Source organism: Cavia porcellus, unplaced genomic scaffold (assembly GCF_034190915.1).
Source record: "Cavia porcellus strain 051 isolate PalLab524CR breed Dunkin Hartley unplaced genomic scaffold, mCavPor4.1 scaffold_49, whole genome shotgun sequence".
Taxonomy (NCBI): Eukaryota; Metazoa; Chordata; class Mammalia; order Rodentia; family Caviidae; genus Cavia; species Cavia porcellus.
The window spans coordinates 280,190-301,262 of NW_026947532.1; the positions used below are offsets into that span (position 1 = coordinate 280,190).

Below are 21,073 nucleotides of genomic sequence, written 5' to 3' on the forward strand. Positions count from 1 at the left end.
CCCACAGGACACCCACTGTCTCACCCCTCTGGGTCACAGGTGGGAAAGAGAGGCTGAGAAGGAGCCCTCAGCCACTTACCAGTGCGACCTGCCCCTGTGGGCCAAACTGCCCTCTGTTGCCCCCTCCTGGTCTCTCCTGGCACTGATGACCTAGAGAAGACCTGGCCCTGCAACCACCACCCCATCCCCACACTTTAGGCAGGGCTGGGTCTGTCCAGCAGGGGCCCGCCACTCTATGGGTACTGTACAGCGGGGTGCCTGTGAAGGGCTGGGCTCAACCCAGATACAGACCTACAGCCTGCGTTCCCAGCACCCTGACCAGCACTCCTGGGTCACCAGCCTCTCATGTCCATTCTCTTGCTGCTCAGAGGGTGGCACCCTGGGTAGAGAGCCACAATGGAGCCCTACAGTGATTTTTTTTTTTTTTTTTTTTGAGACAAGGTCTTGTTACACATTATAGGCTGCTCTCTAAGTCTAGGTAATCCTCCTGCCTCAGCTTCCAAAGAGCTGAGACTTCAGGCATGCACCACGCCCAGCTAAAATCCTGAATTACAGGATTCACTTCAGAGCTAGGCACTGTGGTGCGTGCCTGTAATCCCAGAACTCAGAAAGATGAGGTGGGAGGATTGCGTTTGGTGAGTTTGAGTCCAGCCTGGGCTATATAGCAGCAAGTCTGTCTCAAAAACACAAAGAAAAAGAGTTCTGAATACAAGTTTAACTTAATCACAGCAGAAGCTTCACTCCAATTCTGGAAGCCCTGGCAGGCTTTCCCATGGGTCACAGGGAAGAAAGAGCCCCCTGCTACCCCCCATCGAGGGCCCTTATCAGCACCAGCCTGGTCCCCTCCACCTCACCTCCCCTGTCCAGTTGCCCATCCGCCACACTGCTCAAATCACCCCTGCCCCCGGCTTCTCAGGTGACCCACTAGCTGCCTGCAGGGCAACTACCTCCTCTTGGGAGGACTGGATTCAGCGGCTGGAGTCCTCCCCATCCATGGACACCACCCCTGCCTGAGCTGTGTAGGGACCTGCAGGGACTCCACAGATGCAGCAGGACCCACATGACTCACGCCTGCTTGCTTTCAACCTACCAGTTAAAACTCTTGTGAGCAACTGGCATGGTGGCACTGGTACCTGTGGTCCCCACTCTCTGGAAGCTGAGGTGTGAGGAAGGACTGTTTGAACCCAAGGGTTGAAGTCTGGACGGGCAAGAGTGCATGCCTGTAATTCCAGCACTTGAGAGGCTGAGGCAGGAGCATCACTCTGGGTTCGAAGCCAGCTGGGCTACATAGTGAACTCAAAACCAGCCTGAACTACACAGGGAGATCCTGTCTCTCTCACACACAAGTTGGAGCCTAGGCGACATACTGAGCCCAGTCTTAGTAAAAACAAAGTCTAGAGATATAGCTGAGTAGTAGACAACTTGTGTAGCCTGTGCAAGGAGACGACCCTGGGCTTAATCTTCACCTCCAGCTCAATCTTCACCCCAAAAACATTAATGACAAAAACGCAAAGCTCCTGTGGGAAACCTGCCTGCTGGCTGAGCGCTGCGCCCCAGGACCTGCGGGCCACAGAATCCTTCTTCCGGCTTCTACACCCTAAGCACTAACGCTCTACCCTAGAGGCCCAGTCAGCGTCACTCGGTCTTTAAGGGTGCCCTCAGGGGTCTCAGCAGTTCGGTGGTGATGCGGCGGGGGCTTCCGGAGGAGCCGCATCCACACAGGAGGCTCCCACCGCACACGCGGGAAGAGGGCTGGTGAGGGGTGAGCTGGAGACAGCCAGGGACCCCTTGGGCGCCTCGGGCGGCAGCCCCTGGAGGAGAGTGGGTGCGGGCTCGGCTCCACTCCCGCGAGCGCTGAGCGGGGCTGGTGCGCGGGTCGGGCGCCCTCTGGCGGGCGCGGGTGCGGGCGTGGGGCGTCGCCTTTAAGCGGGGGAGGCGCGGGGGCCGCGGGCGGCGGGGCGGGGCCGGTCCGGTCCCTTCGCCCCGCCCCGATCCCGGGCGGGCGATGCCGAGCAGCGCGGCGGGCGGCGGGGCCCGGTGGGGCGCGCAGAGGAACAGTCGTGGCGCTAGGCGCGAGCGCCCGCCATGGGCTTCCTGCACCAGCTGCAGCTGCTGCTCTGGAAAAACGTGACGCTCAAGCGCCGGAGCCCGGTGAGCTCGCCAGGCCCGCCCGCGTCCCCGTGCCCGTGCGGCGCCCACCCCTCCCCGTGCCCTGTGCCCTGCGCCTGCCGCTCCGGTCCCGGGATTTCCACCGCCCGCATACACCTGCGCCGGGCGGCTGAGTCACGGTCGCCACGGGTGGGGCCCGGACTGCAGCTCATGGAGGCGCCAGGCCCAGCCTGCCCTCTCCTCCCCATCCGCCCCATCCGCGGCCCTGGGCCGCCGAGCGCTGCGGGGACCCGGCCTCCCCTCCCTGCCTCTCTGCCCTTGGGCAAGCTGGTGCCCGCCGCATTCCTCCGCCGGGCCTTCTCCTCCTCCGCCCAGCCTCCCACTCCTGGCACGTCCACAGCCCTGGCTCCTGCTTTCTCACCATCCTAATGTCCTTGTGCCAGCCTCGGCCGACACACCTTTGTCCTTTGGGGCCAGTTGTCCCCAGGCAGATCCATTTGCAGACGCCAGGCCTCTCCATGGCCCGGGTTCTGCTAAGGGCGATGATCCCGTGGCCCAGAGCACACAGGACACAAGAGCTGTTAGGGGCAGGAGTTGTGGGTGTTCACCAGCATCTACTTGTCCTCCCTGTTGTCAGGAGACCAGAGAGGCCTTAGGCCAGCCTAGGTTATAGGGGCCCTTAGCATTTCCCAGAGCAGGGGGCAGAGTATTGAAGCCCAGGTCTGGGGTGGGTCACTTCTGCTGCCTCCTGGGTTCATCCTTGGGAAGGGCTTCAAAGTCCACTGCAGAGAGCTTGGGCATAGAGAGGGGGCAATGGCTATCACCACCATGGCCTGACAGGATTCCCTTGCTCACCTGGCCCTTGTAGGGAGAGAGACTTGGGGCACTCCTTGCCCCCATAGCCAGGGTCAGCTGACAAGAAGTCTGGAGGTCTGGGTCTGCAGCCCCGCCTCTTAGCAGGCCTGGAATTAGCCCCAGGCAGATGCTTGGGAAGGGCCCTTGGGCCAGGAGCAGAGGGGCATTGTGGCTCTCACACTTAGTGGGCACCCCAGGGCTCAGGAAGGGAGCAGTAGCCTTGGGGCCTTCTGGTAAGGAGGTGGCAGTGCTTGGTGCCTCCTGCAGTGGCCCTGCCTTCTAGCTTGGGTTGTGCCCCTGGGGACTTTTCCAGGAGCTGTGGAGGTCCTCCACTGCTGTGAGGGAGGACAGGGGCTGAGCTGCTGGATCCTTTTCTGGGCAGGTCCTGGACTTTGGAGCTGAGTTCTAGGCAGGACCTGGGTGGGTGGAGGCTCTGTGCTGCCCCACTTGTGGCACACAGGGGCCAGGGGTCCAGCTGTTCAAGGCTGAGTGTCAGGAAGGGCCGAGCCCTGGGTTGTCTGTCCTGTAAGCTTCCTCCACCTCTCAAGAGCTGTGGTTCAGTTTTCCTGTCTGTGAGTATGGCCTGGAGCCACAGGCTTCCGTTAGTGGGGGCAGGGTCATTGTCATTGAGTAGTTGGGGTGCAGGTGCAGGTGTTCCCCATAGGTAGGAGGCTCAGACTACAAGGAGGGAGTCAGCTTCTGTAGAGAGATATCCAGTCCCTGGCACAACAAGGGGACACAGGGCTGGTGTTAAGGGACAGAGGCTTGTCCACCTGTAGGCACCCAATTGGGGCCCCAAGGTGGAGCTGGACCTGTACCACCTGTCTGTAATCAGATGCCCCTGTGGCCACCTGCCTGCCACCCGCCAACCAGGACTCTCCTCCCCCTCCTGCAGCTCATGCGCAGCTGTTGCTATGGCGATGGGGAACAGCCCTGCCTGTTGCTGCAGTTACAGTGGTGGAGGTGCCCCATGGCAGGGCAGTGTGGGCAGGGCAGCACTTGGGCAGGGACCCTGCCTCTGACTCCCCTCACCCAGGGTGTGTGGCCTGTGCTGGTCCTGCAGCGCTGGGGTGCCCATAGCACCTCCTCTCTGGCCCTGGCCTGGTTGCTGGCTGGGAAGGGGGTGGAGGCTGGCACTGGCTGGGGCGGGCGTGGGGTGCGGACACACAGCATGGTGTTCCAGATCACAGAGCCCTATTGTCAGAGCACAGCTGGGATGGGGCTTGGGTGGCCACGCAGGACACTGATGTTTTGGGTGGGGTGAGGGTGGAAGGGATCCTCCACAGAGATCCCTTCTTGCCTGTGGGTCAGAGGACTGGGCTATAGCAGCTCCCCCAAAGCATGACTGGCCCTCTGCCCTGGGTAGGGTGGAGCCAGCACAGTGAGTCCTTCCTTTTCCAGTGGCAGAGAGGAAGGCTGCCCTAGGGGTATATGGTAGCTGCAGGCAGGTGGCCTGCATCTGGCTTGCGTGGCTCCAGAGTTCTGTCCATGTGGCTGAGCATTTGGGAAGTGCGATGAGCTGGCAGACATACAAGAAAAGGTGGACCACATGTTGGTTGATTTGTCTCTGCTGGCCCTGAGGCTCCTCAGAAGCAAGTGGTTCCCACCATGGCTAGCAGAGCCTGGGCTAGGGGACAAGAGACCTGATTAGGCGGCAATGAACAATGCCCACCTTGCTGCACTAGGATGGACTAAAGCTTTGGCTGGACTCAAAGGGCTTGTGCTGATGTCTCTGGCCTCTAGGGTGGGGGGTCTGGGCTGGGCTGGGCCTGCAAGGAGCCTGGGGAGCACATGTTCATGCAGTAGTGGGTACCCTGGGCACCTGCATTGTGGCCTCATTTGGTCTGCTCTTTCCAGTGGGTCCTGGCCTTCGAGATCTTTATCCCCCTGGTCCTCTTCTTCATCCTGTTGGGGCTGCGGCAGAAGAAGCCCACCATTTCTGTGAAGGAAGGTGAGAAGGCAGGCACAGTGGGGACCAGGAGGGCTGGAGAGGTGTGGGTGCCCTGTCCACCCTGTTCTTCCCCAGGCGTGTTACTTGCTCCCCACATGGTCCTGGCCGCATCTCCTGAATGGTGATGGAGGTTGTGGCCAGCCACGGAGGCTAGAGATGACACTGGTTCCTGTCCCTAGCAAACTCGGCACTCATTGGTCTCCTCTGTTCTGTTTTGACCTGTCCCCACCCCGCATGGTGTCTTGTCCTCCTCGGCCGGCCCGCATGCAGTGTGTAAGTGAGCAGCTGTCTCTGTGCTGGCCAGGTGGCAGCTGCAGGGTGGCCTGGTGGGGCCTCCTGGTACAGCTTGAGCATCCCTCCTGCTTGCATTAACAGCCCTCCCAGCCCACCTGGCAGGGTCCTGCAGAGCCCCTCTCTGTGGCAGCAGTGGCGAGCTCACAGCCAGGGTGGTGGATGGTCACATGGAGGGGTGTGGGCAGTAAAAGTGGTGCAGGCCTGGTCACACTTGGCACCCTGCTTGAGCCATGGGGGCATCTCCCCACCACTAATGTGTCTGGGGAGTCGCCTGGCCATGTCTTCCGGAGAAGGTGGCATCTGGACTGGCCTGGGCTGGGTCAGCCTAAGCATTCTCCCTTCAGATTCCTGCAGGCTCCTGTACTCATGCTGCTAACCAGGTGACCCAAGTGGTCAGAGGCCACTGTCTAGTGGGGGTCCACATGGGCTCTCCTGGGCTCTGTGAGCAGTGCCACCTAAATTTTTTTTGTGGGGTGGTTCCAGGGTATTTTGGTCCTGCACTGGCTGAGAGGAATGATGCTAGGGGTGTAGGGGAAAGCGTGGCAGGTGGCCCTTCGACTTCTGACCTACTAGAGTCACATGCACCAGAATCCTTGGCCTTAGCACAGCTGAGGGGTCAGGTGCTCTGTCCCCAACCTGGTCTCTGTCCTGCAGCTACATTTCCTTCCTGATTTTCTCTAAATCCTTCCCTCTCTACTTCTGCCTGCCGCTCATTCCTGTCCCCAATACCTCCAGCCTTCTACACGGCTTCACCCCTGACGTCTGCTGGCATCCTGCCTGTCATGCAGTCACTGTGTCCTGATGGCCAGCGGGATGAATTTGGCTTCCTGCAGTATTCCAACTCCACGTGAGTCCCTGTCCCCGCCTTCTGGGAGCTGGCAGCCCTGCCCCCAGCCCCTCTGTGTGGGTGACAGCTGTGCTGGTACAGGGTCACCCAGCTGCTGGAGCGCCTCAACCGAGTGGTGGAAGAGGGCAATCTGTTTGACCCTGCACGGCCCAGCCTGGGCTCAGAGCTCGAGGCCCTGCGCCAGCACCTGGAAGCCCTTACCTTGGGCCCAAGCACCTGGGAAAGCCACCCAGATGGATCTGCAGGTACGCTGTGTGTTGGGGTGCCGGACCGAACTCTGCAGAGTCTCCCTGGGTCACAGCCTGTGCCCCTGAGCCCCTGCGTTACACAGTGCCCTGTTTCCTACACAAGCACTTAGAGCAGGCCTGGCTGACTTACTTGGGGTTGAGGGGCTGGGATCACTTCGCTGAGGTCAGAACCAGCCTTTAGCCCCATCCACCTGCCTGTCCAGTGCCCTTCTCCCTGGACTCGGTGACCAGGAACCCTCAAGAGCTCCAGAGGTTTCTGATGCAGAACCTGTCACTGCCCAACAGCACAGCGCAGGCCCTCTTGGCTGCTCATGTGGACCCCCCTGAGGTGAGACAGGGTGTTGTGTCCCTTGATTACAGCAGCAGGGGGACAAAGGGTCTGGAGCCTTCGTGGCTAAGCTGTACCCCCTGCCCCCAGGTCTACCACCTGATTTTTGGCCCTGTGCCCAACCTGGATAGGAAGTCAGGCTTCCCCAGGAGTCAGGAGCCTTGGAGTCACCTGGGCAGCAGGCCCTTATTCCAGATGGAGGTGAGAGGCCCGTCCGTGGGTGGAGATGTGCCACCTGCCTCTAGTTGGGTCCTGCCTAAAGGCCCTGACTCTCAGTAATGGGAGGCTCCTCTTGGGAGTTGGCATGAGAAGGGTGGCAAGATGATGTCTTGAGGGCCTTTTGCACTGTGGAACCCAGCAGCCTTCAAATTGATGGAACCTTGGTCTCCTGGTGACATCCCCTCACCTGTGCAACCCGTGTGCCCGTCTGCAGGAGTTGCTGCTGGCCCCTACCCTCCTGGAGCAGCTCACATGTTCCCCGGGCTCTGGGGACCTGAGTCGGATCCTCACTATGCCTGAGGGTCAGCAGGTGGCCCTGCAGGACTACCAGAATGCTGTCTGCAGTGGGCAGGCTGGGGCACGTGCCCAGCGCTTTGCTGTACTGGCCACAGTGCTCCGGAACCAGCTGGACGTGACCAAGATTGCTCAGCAGGTAAGTAAGGCCTTGGCTGCCAGAGAGCCTGGCTGGGGGAGTGGCTAGGTCCCCAGAGCTGTGTGGGGGTCTGTGCTGGGTACTCAGTGCCTGCTGATGACTCACGTCCCTGCCCATCTGACATCTGGTCTGCGCTTCCAGCCCCCATCAGCCTCCCCTCTTGCCTCCTTCCCCAGCTGTGTACTTGCGGGTTTTCTCCCCATTCCTCCCTGACCTTGGTCACCAAATACAGTCCCCCACCACGCGAAGCCCTCACTGCAGTCTGCATTACCCCCCATACACATCTCTCCCCAGCTGGGCCTAGATGCCCCCAACAGTTCTGATGCCCAGCAGCAGGCACCACCCCCGCGGAGGCTCCAGGCGCTTTTCGGAGACCTGATGGACGCCCAGAAAGTTCTGCAGGATGTGGATGTGCTGTCTGCTTTGGCCCTGCTGCTCCCCCAAGGCGCCTGCACTGGTCGTACACCAGTTCCTCCAGCCAGTGGCACAGCCAATGGCACGGGGGCAGGACCAGGAGCAAGTTCCAACGCCACCACCGAGGAGAGTGTCCCAGCCGCCGCCGCAGCACCAGCCTCCCCGGATGTGCTGCAGGGCCAGTGCTCCGCCTTCGTGCAGCTCTGGGCTGGTCTGCAGCCCATCCTGTGCGGCAACAACAGGTAGGTCGCAGCAGTGGTGGGGGTCACCAAGAGGATGCGGGCCTGGCCTTCCTGACCAGCTGCCCTCACCTGGAGGTCTGATTTGGTGCTGGCGGCCACCCTCCCCCACAACCTTCTCAGCCCTTCCCACATCACACTCAAGCAGTTTTGGGCTTGGCGCCCCGCCCCGCGACTCCGCGAAACCCCGCCCTCCCTGAAGCCCTGCCTCCTACCCCAGAACCATCGAACCCGAAGCGCTGCGGAGGGGCAACATGAGCTCTCTGGGCTTCACGAGCAAAGAGCAGCGGAACCTCGGCCTTCTCGTGCACCTCATGACCAGCAACCCCAAAATCCTGTATGCGCCGGCGGGCTCAGAAGCCGACCGCGTCATCCTCAAGGTGCATGAGCTGGGTCTTCCCGGCTGGAGCCAGAGGCCCGGAAAGGTGTGGGAGGGGGCCTGTAGGCTGGGAACCATGTGCAGATACGGGTCTGTAGGATCCCCACAGGAGGCGGGCTTTACGTGAGACCTGGTGCCCCGGCTTCGACTTCCGCTGTGACACCTCTGCAGGTGGAGCTCCAGGCTTCAAGGTGCAGCGGCCCCTGGCTGTTCTCCCTTGGCCGCTCACTGGGGCGCCCCCTACTGCGTGAAAGAGGATTTGCCTGAAGACTGTGGGGCCCCATGCCATGGGAGGGGCCCTTTTGGGGGAAAAGACCTGTCTGGTCAGAGGAAGCCAACTGGCCTGGAAGGGAGCAGGCTTCGGTGGGACCAAGTCCCGGGGTCCAAGAGTCCCTAGAACAAGGAGAGGGGAGGGGTCCTCGGAGCACCCCAAGGACACGGTGGGAGGGGCATAGAGAAAGGGGTGTGGTTGGTTTGAGGGCCCGCGAGGGAGCAGAGACCCCTCTCATGCTTTTGGGGTCCTTCTTGGAGCCCATCCTCTGCTATCTCCCTCTTCAGGCCAATGAGACTTTTGCCTTCGTGGGCAACGTGACTCACTATGCCCAGGTCTGGCTCAACATCTCAGCGGAGATCCGAAGTTTTCTGGAGCAGGGCCGGCTGCAGCAGCACCTGCGCTGGCTGCAGCAGGTGTGGAGTGCGGGAGAGGGATGATGGGTTAGGACCCTGAGCAGTGCCTGGGTGGCCGGAGAGGAGTCCGCTGAGCCAGCCCTCCACCCCCAGTACGTGACAGATCTACGGCTGCACCCCGAGGCACTGAACTTGTCTCTGGAGGAGTTGCCACCCGCCCTGCGCCAGGACAACTTCTCCCTGCCTAATGGCACAGTCCTGCTGCAGCAGCTGGACACCATTGACAACGCTGCCTGCGGCTGGATTCAGTTCATGTCCAAGGTAGGCGGGAGAGTCATGCAGAGCCAGCAGGCCACGCCCCCAGCCCTGTACCTGCCCAGGAGCTCCAGCGATGTCCCCCCACTAGGTGAGCGTAGACATCTTCAAGGGCTTTCCCGATGAAGAAAGCATCGTCAACTACACGCTCAACCAGGCCTACCAAGACAATGTCACCGTGTTTGCCAGTGAGTGGTGCTGACCCACAGACACCTTGCCCCTAATCCCCACAGCCCTGCTTCCTACCAGGCAGAGTCTCCTTGCCTTCCGCCCTGGTCCCATCTCCAGGTCCTTCTTGATTTTACTTTGCTTTGGCCATGCCCCACTCTCAAATAACCACGCCCATGTCAGAAACCACACCCTTAGCCTGCTCCACCCCGCCCCTAGGCGTCATTTTCCAGACTCGGAAGGACGGTTCGCTACCTCCGCACGTGCACTACAAAATCCGCCAGAACTCCAGCTTCACTGAGAAAACCAACGAGATCCGCCGTGCCTACTGGCGGCCGGGGCCCAACACTGGTGGCCGCTTCTACTTTCTCTATGGCTTTGTGTGGATCCAGGGTGAGGGTGCAGTCAGGCCTGGGGCAAGGTGGGGTGGGTGGGGAGGCCTGGGCGCTGACCGCTGTCCCTCGCCCCACAGACATGATGGAGCGGGCCATAATCAACACCTTTGTGGGGCACGACGTTGTGGAGCCGGGAAACTACGTGCAGATGTTCCCCTACCCCTGCTATACGCGGGACGAGTGAGTGCAGGCCTGCCTGCGGGGGTGGGGATGCGGGCTTGGCCTTACGGAGCCCTTTACACCCATGGCCTCCCCAGCTTCCTGTTCGTCATCGAGCACATGATGCCGCTGTGTATGGTGATCTCCTGGGTGTACTCGGTGGCCATGACCATCCAGCACATCGTGGCAGAGAAGGAGCACCGGCTGAAGGAGGTGGGCCGCGGGTGACCCTGCCTGTACCCAGGGCCAGGCAGCCGGCACTGTACCCTGGTCACCTACCTGTATCCACGCCATTAGGTGATGAAGACCATGGGCCTCAACAATGCCGTGCACTGGGTTGCCTGGTTCATCACGGGCTTCGTGCAGCTGTCTATCTCGGTGACTGCACTCACAGCCATCCTCAAGTATGGCCAGGTGCTGCTGCACAGCCACGTGCTCCTCATCTGGCTCTTCCTCGCTGTCTATGCTGTGGCCACCATCATGTTCTGGTGAGCCATGGTGTGCTTGGGGGTGCTTCTGCATCATGAGGTCCCCCCTGGAACCACGCTGATATCACCTGACCTGTCTGCTGCAGCTTCCTGGTGTCCGTGCTATACTCCAAAGCCAAGCTGGCATCAGCCTGTGGCGGCATCATCTATTTCCTGAGCTATGTGCCCTACATGTATGTGGCCATCCGAGAGGAGGTGGCCCATGACAAGATCACTGCCTTTGAAAAGTGCATTGCGGTGAGGGTCAGGGACAGGTGAGCGGGGCCAGGGTGGGGTTGGGTGACCCCAGCTGACACTGACACCGTTGTCCTCTCAGTCTCTGATGTCTACGACAGCTTTTGGCCTGGGCTCCAAGTACTTTGCATTGTATGAGGTGGCAGGCGTGGGCATCCAGTGGCACACATTCAACCAGTCCCCAGTGGAAGGGGATGACTTCAACCTGCTCCTCGCGGTCACCATGCTGATGGTGGACGCAGTTGTCTATGGCGTGCTCACGTGGTACATCGAGGCCGTGCACCCAGGTACTGACCTGGGTGTGGAAGAGCAGGGGAGAGGCTAGAGACAGAGTCCCCAGCTAGCAAGGGGGCCAGCTCTCCCAGCTTCTTCCTATAGGCAGCAGGGGTGATGCATGATCACCCCAGGCCCTGGGTCAGCCTCCCCTCCCCGACCCCCAGGCATGTACGGGCTGCCTCGGCCCTGGTACTTCCCACTGCAGAAGTCCTACTGGCTGGGCAGTGGGCGGACAGAGGCATGGGAGTGGAGCTGGCCCTGGGCACGTGCCCCTCGCCTCAGCATCATGGAGGAGGACCAGGCCTGCGCAATGGAGAACCGGCGCTTTGGTGAGGCGTGGTTCCGAGTGTTGGCCCGAGTGTTGCTGGGGTTGGGTCCTGCAGTGCCTCAGCTCTGCCCAGACTTTGCTAACCTGAGGCTCTGTACAGAGGAGACCAGAGGCATGGAGGAGGAGCCCACCCACCTGCCCCTGGTTGTGTGTGTGGACAAGCTCACCAAGGTCTACAAGGATGACAAGAAGCTGGCCCTCAACAAGCTGAGCCTCAACCTCTACGAGAACCAGGTGGTCTCCTTCCTGGGCCACAACGGCGCGGGCAAGACCACTACCATGTGAGCAGTGGGGCGGTGCCCTCCCTCAATGCAAGAATGGTGGTGGGGTCCCTGCTGGGCTGGATCCTGACCTTGCCGCCCACTCAGGTCCATACTGACTGGCCTGTTCCCACCTACCTCGGGCTCGGCCACTATCTACGGGCATGACATCCGCACGGAGATGGATGAGATCCGCAAGAACCTGGGCATGTGTCCACAGCACAATGTGCTGTTCGACCGGCTCACGGTGGAGGAGCACCTGTGGTTCTACTCCCGGCTCAAGAGCATGGCGCAGGGAGAGATCCGCAAGGAGATGGACAAGTGGGTGGGGCGGGCCGTACAATGGGGGGGGCGTGGGAAGGGCTACGGTGTGTGGGGCGGGGCACAATTGGGGAGGTACAGAGGCAGAGGAAGACAGCACCTGGATTCAGAACAGGCAGTGGGGCAGAGGCCTGGCACTTGGTCAGCCTGTGGCCTTCCTGCCATCCCCAGGATGATCGAGGACCTAGAGCTGTCCAACAAGCGGCACTCGCTGGTGCAGACGCTGTCGGGTGGCATGAAGCGCAAGCTCTCGGTGGCCATCGCCTTTGTAGGCGGCTCCCGTGCCATCATCCTGGATGAGCCCACGGCAGGTGTGGACCCCTATGCCCGCCGTGCCATCTGGGACCTTATCCTGAAGTATAAACCAGGTACACAGGCAGATTGGTGCCAGGCTGGCTTGGGCTCTGCAGGTGCTCTGGCCATCCTCACTGGGCCTGACCACGGGTCCCGACCTCCCCAGGACGCACTATCCTCCTGTCCACCCACCACATGGATGAGGCCGACCTACTGGGGGACCGCATCGCCATCATCTCCCATGGGAAGCTCAAGTGCTGCGGCTCCCCACTCTTCCTCAAGGGTGCCTATGGTGATGGGTACCGCCTCACGCTGGTCAAGCGGCCTGCCGAGCCAGGGGCCCCCCCAGGTCTGTGCTGAGGCTGCTCTAGCTGGCCTCAGGGTCCCTCACCCCAGGACCCCACCCTCAGACCACCTAGGGAGGCGGAATGTGGCCTAGGCTGTCCAGTGGGCCTGGTCTGCTTCCCTCACGCTCCTGTCTTGACCTAATCAGGTTCCCACAGCGGGTTCTGCTCTCCTGGCCTCCAGTGAGCCTGTTTCCCCCGCCTCCAGTGAGCCTGTTCCCCTCTCCTCCTTCCCAGAGCCAGGGCTGACTTCCAGCCCCCCAGGTCGGGTGCCGCTGAGCAGCTGCTCAGAGTCCCAGGTATCCCAGTTCATCCGCAAGCACGTGGCGTCCTGCCTGCTGGTGTCCGATACGAGCACTGAGCTCTCCTACATCCTGCCCAGCGAGGCGGCCAAGAAGGGGGCCTTCGAACGCCTCTTCCAGGTATGAGAACAGGGCTCAGCGGCCGGGGATGGGGAGGAAGGGGGAGCACTGCTGCCCGGTGTCTACAGTGCTGGCCTCACCCTGACCTCCTACAGCACCTGGAGCATAGCCTGGACGCACTGCACCTCAGCAGCTTCGGACTGATGGACACCACACTGGAGGAGGTGTTTCTCAAGGTGTCCGAGGAGGACCAGTCCCTGGAAAACAGTGAGGCCGGTGAGAGCCCTGGATGCCACTGGCTCGCCTACCCCACTCACCCAGGAGCAGGCATCTCCTCCTCCCAGTCTCAGAGCTCTCCTGGCTGGCTGTGGTGGTCAGTGGTCCTGGACACATGTGCAGTCTGGGACCTGGACCTGGGGAGAAGGTAACCCTCAGCTCCTCCTAGCTCTGTTCTTCCCTGTGGCCTGGCAGACATGAAGGAGTCCAGGAAGGACGTGCTGCCCGGGGCGGAGGGCCAAGTGTCTGGGGAGAGCCATTCTAGCAACCTGGCACAGTGCTCAGAGCTGACCCAGTCCCAGGCATCGCTGCAGTCGGCATCTTCCGTGGGCTCTGCTCGCGGTGACGAGGGAGCTGGCTACACTGATGTCTATGGAGACTACCGGCCACTCTTCGACAACCTGCAGGACCCAGACAATGTCAGCTTGCAAGGTGGGATTGGCTGGGTGAGGCCAGGTGGGTGCGGATGGCATGGGGTACCTGCTGAGCCACCCTTTCTCTGCAGAGGCTGAGGCAGAGGCCCTTGAGAGCGTGGGCCAGGGCAGCCGCAAGCTGGAGGGCTGGTGGCTGAAGGTGCGGCAGTTCCATGGACTCCTGGTCAAGCGCTTCCACTGTGCCCGCCGCAACTCCAAAGCACTGTGCTCTCAGATCCTGCTGCCTGCCTTCTTCGTCTGCGTGGCCATGACTGTGGCTCTGTCTGTCCCCGAGATCGGTACGGCCACCTGGGCTGGCACAGGGTGGGGTGGTGGCACAGCAGACATCCAGCCCCAGCGATTCCTTGGCCCTCTTTCAAGCCTCCCAGGGGATACATGCCCACTCTGGATCTCACCCAGGGGCTCTTGGGCAAGTCCTGTCTCCTGGAGGCCCAGACCCAAACCTGGGCAATCCAGGCAATGGGACGAAGGCGCCAAGGCCTGGGGACCCCTGGCTGGTGTTTGGAACCTGCTTAGGGGCTCCTGCTCACCCGCAGGGGACCTGCCCCCACTGGTCCTGTCACCCTCCCAGTACCACAACTACACCCAGCCCCGTGGCAACTTCATCCCCTATGCCAATGAGGAGCGCCAGGAATACCGGTGAGGCCACTGCCAGGGAGACACCCCTGGGGGGCGGAGCGGGGAGACTGGTGCCTCCGCTCACAGTGTGGTGCCCTCTCCTCCCCAGTCTGCGGCTGTCCCCGGACGCTAGCCCCCAGCAGCTGGTGAGCACGTTCCGGCTGCCCTCAGGCGTGGGTGCCACCTGTGTGCTCAAGTCTCCTGCCAATGGCTCACTGGGGCCCATGTTGAACCTGAGCAGTGGGGAGTCACGCGTGCTGGCCGCCCGGTTCTTCGACAGCATGTGTCTGGAGTCCTTCACGCAGGGGGTGCCGCTATCCAACTTTGTGCCACCTCCTCCCTCACCTGCGCCATCTGACTCACCCGTGTCCCTGGATGAGGACCTGCTGCCACCCTCGAACACCTCCCTACCACCCACTACTGGGTCAGGTACGGGCTCTTGGGGGCTATGGGTGCGCAGGCCAGGAGGGCTCGGTCTCACCTCGCAATGTCGCACTCACAGAGACGTGGACATCCGCACCCTCCCTGCCACGCCTGGTGCGGGAGCCAGTGCGCTGTACCTGCTCCACCCAGGGCACCGGCTTCTCCTGCCCCAGCAGTGTGGGTGGGCACCCACCCCAGATGCGAGTGGTCACAGGTGATATCCTGATGGACATCACAGGCCACAATGTCTCTGAATACCTGCTCTTCACATCTGACCGTTTCCGGTTGCACCGGTGAGCCAGCTAGGGTGGTCGTCAATGAGGGGCTGCTGGCCGCTACCTGCCTGGCCTCACTGCCTTGCCCACCTCCAGGTATGGCGCCATCACCTTTGGTAATGTCCAGAAGTCCGTCCCGGCCTCATTTGGTACCCGGGCCCCACCCATGGTGCGGAAGATTGCAGTACGCAGGGTGGCCCAGGTGAGCAGCCGCTTGGGTGCTCTGGGGTGTTTGGCACTTGCCCACTTGGGGCCTCTCTGAGCCCGTTCCTCCTGCAGGTGCTGTACAACAACAAGGGCTACCACAGTATGCCCACCTACCTCAACAGCCTCAACAACGCCATCCTGCGTGCCAACCTACCCAAGAGCAAAGGCAACCCCGCGGCCTATGGTGAGCTGGGCACCAAGGGCTCGGGGAGCCTGGCGGGGTGACTGGTACCAGGTCAGCAGGGGCTGAGACGCCCTCCCTGTGCGCAGGCATCACCGTCACCAACCACCCCATGAACAAGACGAGCGCCAGCCTCTCCCTGGACTACCTGTAGGTGGGGCAGGCATGGGGGTGGATCTGCTCACTCTGGGTGCCGTGCCTGGCTGACCACCGCCTCCCCCTAGGCTGCAGGGCACAGACGTGGTCATTGCCATCTTCATCATTGTGGCCATGTCCTTCGTGCCGGCCAGCTTCGTGGTCTTCCTGGTAGCTGAGAAGTCCACCAAGGCCAAGCATCTGCAGTTTGTCAGCGGTTGCAACCCTGTCATCTACTGGCTGGCCAACTATGTGTGGGATATGGTGTGTCCCTGCACCCTGCCCCTTGTCCGTGTCCCAGTCCCTGTCCTTGCCTCCACCTCTCACCACTCATCCTGGACCCACCACCTGCCCTGGATCTGTCAGCCGCCCCCAGTCCTCGTCAGCTGCCCCCATTCCTCACCAACTGCCCCTGCCCCTGCAGCTCAACTACCTGGTCCCTGCCACCTGCTGCGTCCTCATCCTGTTTGTGTTCGACCTGCCCGCTTACACATCGCCCACCAACTTCCCCGCGGTGCTGTCCTTGTTCCTGCTCTACGGGTAAGAGGGGACACTGCAGGTGGCTGTGGTCACAGCGGGGCCAGGGCCAGCCTGACTATGCCCACCTGCCACAGGTGGTCCATCACCCCCATCATGTACCCGGCTTCCTTCTGGTTCGAGGTGCCAAGCTCAGCTTACGTGTTTCTCATCGTCATCAACCTCTTCATTGGCATCACCGCCACCGTGGCCACCTTCCTGCTGCAGCTTTTCGAGCATGACAAGGTGGCCAATCGGACAGGGAGGGGTGGGAGGCAGCCGCAGGGTGGCCCTCAGGCAGCAGTGCTGAGACTGTGCCTGCCACCCTGGGACCTGCAGGACCTGAAAGTTGTCAACAGCTACCTGAAAAACTGCTTCCTCATCTTCCCCAACTACAACCTGGGCCACGGGCTCATGGAGATGGCCTACAACGAGTACATCAACGAGTACTATGCCAAGATCGGTGAGGTGGCACCGTGGGCCTGCCAGAGTGGGGTGGGGACAGGCCTGTGGGAACCCAGGCGAAGGCACTGGCTGCTGGAGCCTCAGAGCTGTCTGCCCCACAGGCCAGTTTGACAAGATGAAGTCCCCGTTCGAGTGGGACATTGTCACTCGTGGGCTGGTGGCCATGACAGTTGAGGGCTTTGTGGGCTTCTTCCTCACCCTCATGTGCCAGTACAACTTCCTGCGACAGCCACAGTGAGTGTGAGGTCATCCCTGGATGATGATGGGCAGCAGGCCAGGCCCGGCACTGGCCACTCTGTGCCATGCCTATAGCCAGAGGCCCAGTGGGTGCTGGCCAGCAGGGGCAGGTGGAGGGCAGTGTGGAGGCAGGAACTGCCCACCCTGTGCCCCTAGACGCATGCCTGTGTCTACCAAGCCTGTGGAGGACGACATCGATGTGGCCAGTGAGCGCCAGCGAGTGCTTCGTGGGGACGCTGATAATGACATGGTCAAGATTGAGAACCTGACCAAGGTGGGGGCGGGCCTTGAGTGATGGGGTGGGGCCACAGGTGGGTGGGGCTGGGCAGGTGGGGGCGGGACTGGGCAGGCCAACTGGGCGGAGCCTTCTGCCCCTGCCCTTGGTTCCAGCCCACCCCCACGCCCCCAACTGCTGAGTGAGCCGGGTGAGCCAGCTGAGTGGTGGCTCCCTTGCCTCCAAGGTGTATAAATCTCGAAAGATTGGCCGCATTCTGGCTGTGGACCGTCTGTGCCTGGGCGTGCGTCCTGGCGAGTGTTTTGGCCTCCTGGGTGTCAATGGCGCGGGCAAGACCAGCACCTTTAAGATGCTGACGGGTGATGAGAGCACAACAGGCGGGGAGGCCTTCATCAATGGGCACAGGTGCGTGCGGGCCGGAGATGGGGTTGGGGGGGCACCGTGTGACCCATGTGCTGATGAGCCTGTGTCCCCAGCGTCCTCAAGGAGCTGCTTCAGGTGCAGCAGAGCCTTGGCTACTGCCCACAGTTTGACGCTCTATTCGACGAGCTCACCGCACGGGAGCACCTGCAGCTGTACACGCGGCTTCGCGGCATCCCCTGGAAGGATGAGGCTCGGGTGAGCCAGCGGGGCATCCCCCACCTGATCCCAGGGCCCTGAATTCCACCCCATGTCTCCATTTTTCCTGCATTGGATAATCCTGTGCTGGCCGATTCTTCCTCCTGACACCTCTGCACTTGACGCCAACTTGGCCCCCATGCCTCCTGACCCCCCCATCCTTACTGACATCCTCAACAGGTGGTGAAGTGGGCACTGGAGAAATTGGAGCTGACCAAGTACGCAGACAAGCCCGCTGGCACCTACAGTGGCGGCAACAAGCGGAAGTTGTCTACCGCTATTGCTCTTATTGGGTACCCCGCCTTCATCTTCCTGGTGAGCCCTAGGGGTGGGAGTGGGTACGTCAAATCCCTCCCCGTGGTGAGCTTGGCTGGTGGGTCCAGGAGGGCTGAGCAGTAAGCAGCTGCTGACCCCACAGGATGAGCCCACCACTGGCATGGACCCCAAGGCACGGCGCTTCCTCTGGAACCTCATTCTCGACCTCATCAAGACTGGTCGCTCGGTGGTGCTGACATCTCATAGGTGAGCCTTGCCCACTCCCCGTCCTCCACCTGCCTGGGCCCAGCCCCCTCTAGATGCCAACTGTGCATGTCTGCCGCAGCATGGAAGAGTGTGAGGCTCTGTGCACACGGCTGGCCATCATGGTGAACGGGCGACTGCGCTGTCTGGGCAGCATCCAGCACCTGAAGAACAGGTAAGCGTGGGTGGGGTCTGCAGCAGGCGGGACAGGCGCTGGCGGCTTTGGGACTTCGCAAGAGACCTGTACTCCTAGGTTTGGGGACGGCTACATGATCACAGTGCGGACCAAGAGCAGCCAGAGTGTGAAGGACGTGGTGCAGTTCTTCAACCGGAACTTCCCGGAAGCCATGCTCAAGGTGGGGGTGGGTGGGCGTGTCTGGGCCTGGGGCCGGTAGGGCCTGCCCAAGCCACCCCTGAGCGTTCCTCTCCAAACCGTAGGAGCGACACCACACAAAGGTGCAGTACCAGCTGAAGTCGGAGCACATCTCACTGGCCCAGGTATTCAGCAAGATGGAGCAGGTAGTGGGCGTGCTGGGCATCGAGGACTACTCAGTCAGCCAGACCACCCTGGACAATGTGAGTGCTTAGACCATATCCACTCGGACCCCAGCCTGCCTGCCCTGCCCCACCCCCACCCCTACCCACTCCCCCACCCCCGCCTGGCACCCACTTGAGCTGCCTACCAGGTGTTCGTGAACTTCGCAAAGAAGCAGAGTGACAACCTGGAGCAGCAGGAGACAGAGCCACCCTCTGCTCTCCAGTCCCCCCTGGGCCGGCTGCTCAGCCTGCTGCGGCCCCGGCCGGCCACCACTGAGCTCCGGGCCCTGGTAGCAGATGAGCCTGAGGACCTGGACACAGAGGACGAGGGCCTCATCAGCTTTGAGGAGGAGCGGGTGAGTTGTACCTGCCATCCTATCGCCGGGCATTGTGGGCAGAATTTGGGCTATGGGAGAAGGGAGGACTGGCCAGTGGGCTGCCTGCTGGCCACTGAGGAGAACTGGAAGACTGGGGACAGGCAGAGCACAGAGAGGTTAAAAGGCTGGAAGCAGGGCTGTGGAGGGAGGGGCTAGCATGAGATTGCAGCAGCCAGCCTGTCTGCTGTCCCCAGGCCCAGCTGTCCTTCAACACAGACACGCTCTGCTGACTGAGGAACCGAGCCCCACATGCACCTGTGGGACCAGAAGTTGGGGTGACCAGGGCTCAATCTGTGTCCCTTGGTGCCACCTGCCCGGCTGTGGAGAGGAAGGTTCAGGACCAGGGGGCTCCTCACCCACCTCCAGCCCGTCCTTGGCCCTGCCCTGTGGTTTCCGCAGCTGCCCTTGCTGATTGTGCCAAAGGCTGGCCCGGCCCTGGGCTAGCACACCCTCACCCTGCTTTGCCTTAAAGCCTCGGGGTCTGGCTCAGCTCCTCGTCCTACTCTGTGGGGTTCCCTTTGTCCACTCATCCTACTCTGTGTACACAGAGTACACAGAGTTTGTCCATAGCACCCTGCAGCCAGTAGGCCAGCAGGGTTCTCCGTATTGGTGGCTGATGGCTGCCTAGGGTCTGGGGAAGGTTTGCATATTTATTTTGCTTTGAGAAGGGGCCCCTTGCTCAATTGGGGATGGTGGTGTCACAGGAAGGGGGAAGTTGGCCCTGTGGCCAGGAGAGAGCCAGGCCCCTCCCCTCTCCTGCTGCCTCTGCTCCACCCAGCTTGGACCTGCCCACCGCCCTCCCGGGAGCCGGACCTGTACGTTGCGCACAGATGTTTGTTTGCAATAAACGGTGAAAATGCCTGTGGGAGCCTGTGCATGTGGGGCCCGGGGGCTGAGTGCAGATGGGGAGACAGATGCAGGGCTGAGCACCACTTCCTCCATTGCCGCACTCATACCACAGGTCTGGGGTGGTGTTCACAGAGCACCCCACCCATCCCATCTGCCTTCGTGACTCCCACAGTGGGACAAAATGGTAAACACCTGCAACCTAAATGAAATGTTTGTGTGGGCTCATAGTTTCAGAGGGTTCGGTCTGTGGTCAGCTGAGTCCAAGGCAGAAGCAGCACATTGGAGGGGCCTGGTGGAGGAGAGCTGCTCACCTCATGGTTGCCAGGAAGCAGGGAGAGGGGAGCAGCTGGGGACAGCAGCATGACCTTGCAGTCACGCTCCAGTGACAAATTCTTCTGGCCAGGCCCTGCGTCTAACCACAGGAGACCAGAGGCACATTTTAGCTCTAAACCTACAACCCTCGGTCCCTCCTTTGTCTGGTGCTGAGCTGACCTTGTTCCTGGTGGGGAGTGAGACTCCAGCCCCAGTGGGCATTGATGGCCAGGTAGAGGTGGGTGGGGGAGAGGGTGCTATGCCGTAGCATGAGGAGGCATGGGCCCCAGAGCTGCAGGGTCTGGAAGTGGGGCCTGGTGTGTGCTGGGAAGGGAGGCAGTGAGATGAGGGTCCTGACTTGCCCTGTGGCTGAGCCAGCCTCAGACCCCTCGTAGACCATTCAGAGGCCTGAGGAGACAAAGCAGGCCCTCCAGAGTTGTGGGCTGGGTTCAGGTGGGCAGCAGGGTGATGGCTTCTCAGTCCCCAGGGTGTGGTCCCTGGTGACCCCCTGGGAGGAAGGAGAGCCTGAGATCTGAGTTTTTTGTTTATTTGTAAGCTTTTAATTACATCTTCAATTTCATTGACTAATATTCCCCATTTATAATTTTTATAACGTTTTTTAGAATTCTAAATTCTTAATTCAGCTTTGATAATTTACATATGTATATAGGAATCTATCCATTTTCTTCTGTGTTTTCCCTCTTGTTAGAATGCAGTTTCTCAGAGTAAATGATCTGGATTTCTGAAGGTTCTGTTAGGATTCCTAATTGCCTGGGTTTGAGTCTTTTCATTTTTTTGATAAGGTTAGCTAGACTTTGTCAGGTTTTATGTCATCTTTCAAAGACCCACTCTTCAGTTTATTGATTCTTTGTATTTTTTTCTTAGTCTCCATTGTATTAATTTATGATCCGCTCTTTGTAGTTTTCTCTCTGGTACAAACTTTGGGCTTAACTTGCTCTTCTACTTTTAGAA

At 60.9% G+C, this 21,073-nt stretch overlaps 1 protein-coding gene across 1 annotated transcript; it reads left to right on the plus strand.

The window, feature by feature from the left end:
- Nucleotides 1-1,984: 1,984 nt before the first annotated feature.
- On the plus strand, nt 1,985-19,801 carry Abca2 (ATP binding cassette subfamily A member 2). Its single transcript, XM_003473102.5, has 48 exons — nt 1,985-2,151; nt 4,822-4,915; nt 5,945-6,056; nt 6,138-6,301; nt 6,508-6,632; nt 6,723-6,833; nt 7,066-7,284; nt 7,579-7,940; nt 8,158-8,317; nt 8,875-9,003; nt 9,097-9,264; nt 9,350-9,446; nt 9,646-9,819; nt 9,899-10,001; nt 10,079-10,193; nt 10,278-10,468; nt 10,555-10,705; nt 10,785-10,989; nt 11,143-11,307; nt 11,407-11,587; nt 11,675-11,887; nt 12,059-12,255; nt 12,348-12,530; nt 12,763-12,947; nt 13,043-13,163; nt 13,359-13,595; nt 13,669-13,875; nt 14,134-14,236; nt 14,325-14,644; nt 14,718-14,931; nt 15,010-15,115; nt 15,193-15,304; nt 15,391-15,451; nt 15,526-15,700; nt 15,861-15,976; nt 16,051-16,198; nt 16,292-16,415; nt 16,519-16,651; nt 16,811-16,928; nt 17,116-17,294; nt 17,366-17,507; nt 17,688-17,822; nt 17,926-18,029; nt 18,109-18,201; nt 18,280-18,382; nt 18,465-18,602; nt 18,713-18,919; nt 19,135-19,801. Exons 1-48 carry the CDS (start codon nt 2,086-2,088, stop codon nt 19,168-19,170), a joined length of 7,302 nt encoding a protein of 2,433 aa, XP_003473150.1. The 5' UTR covers nt 1,985-2,085; the 3' UTR covers nt 19,171-19,801.
- Nucleotides 19,802-21,073: the final 1,272 nt, after the last annotated feature.

Bases quoted from the DNA above. Each gene is read 5' to 3' on its own strand.
- Abca2 (XM_003473102.5), top strand. From the start codon at position 2,086: ATGGGCTTCCTGCACCAGCTGCAGCTGCTGCTCTGGAAAAACGTGACG. The intron at 10,002-10,078 runs GTGAGTGCAGGC...TGGCCTCCCCAG, and splicing joins CCCTGCTATACGCGGGACGA to CTTCCTGTTCGTCATCGAGC. The intron at 12,256-12,347 runs GTACACAGGCAG...CGACCTCCCCAG, and splicing joins TATCCTGAAGTATAAACCAG to GACGCACTATCCTCCTGTCC.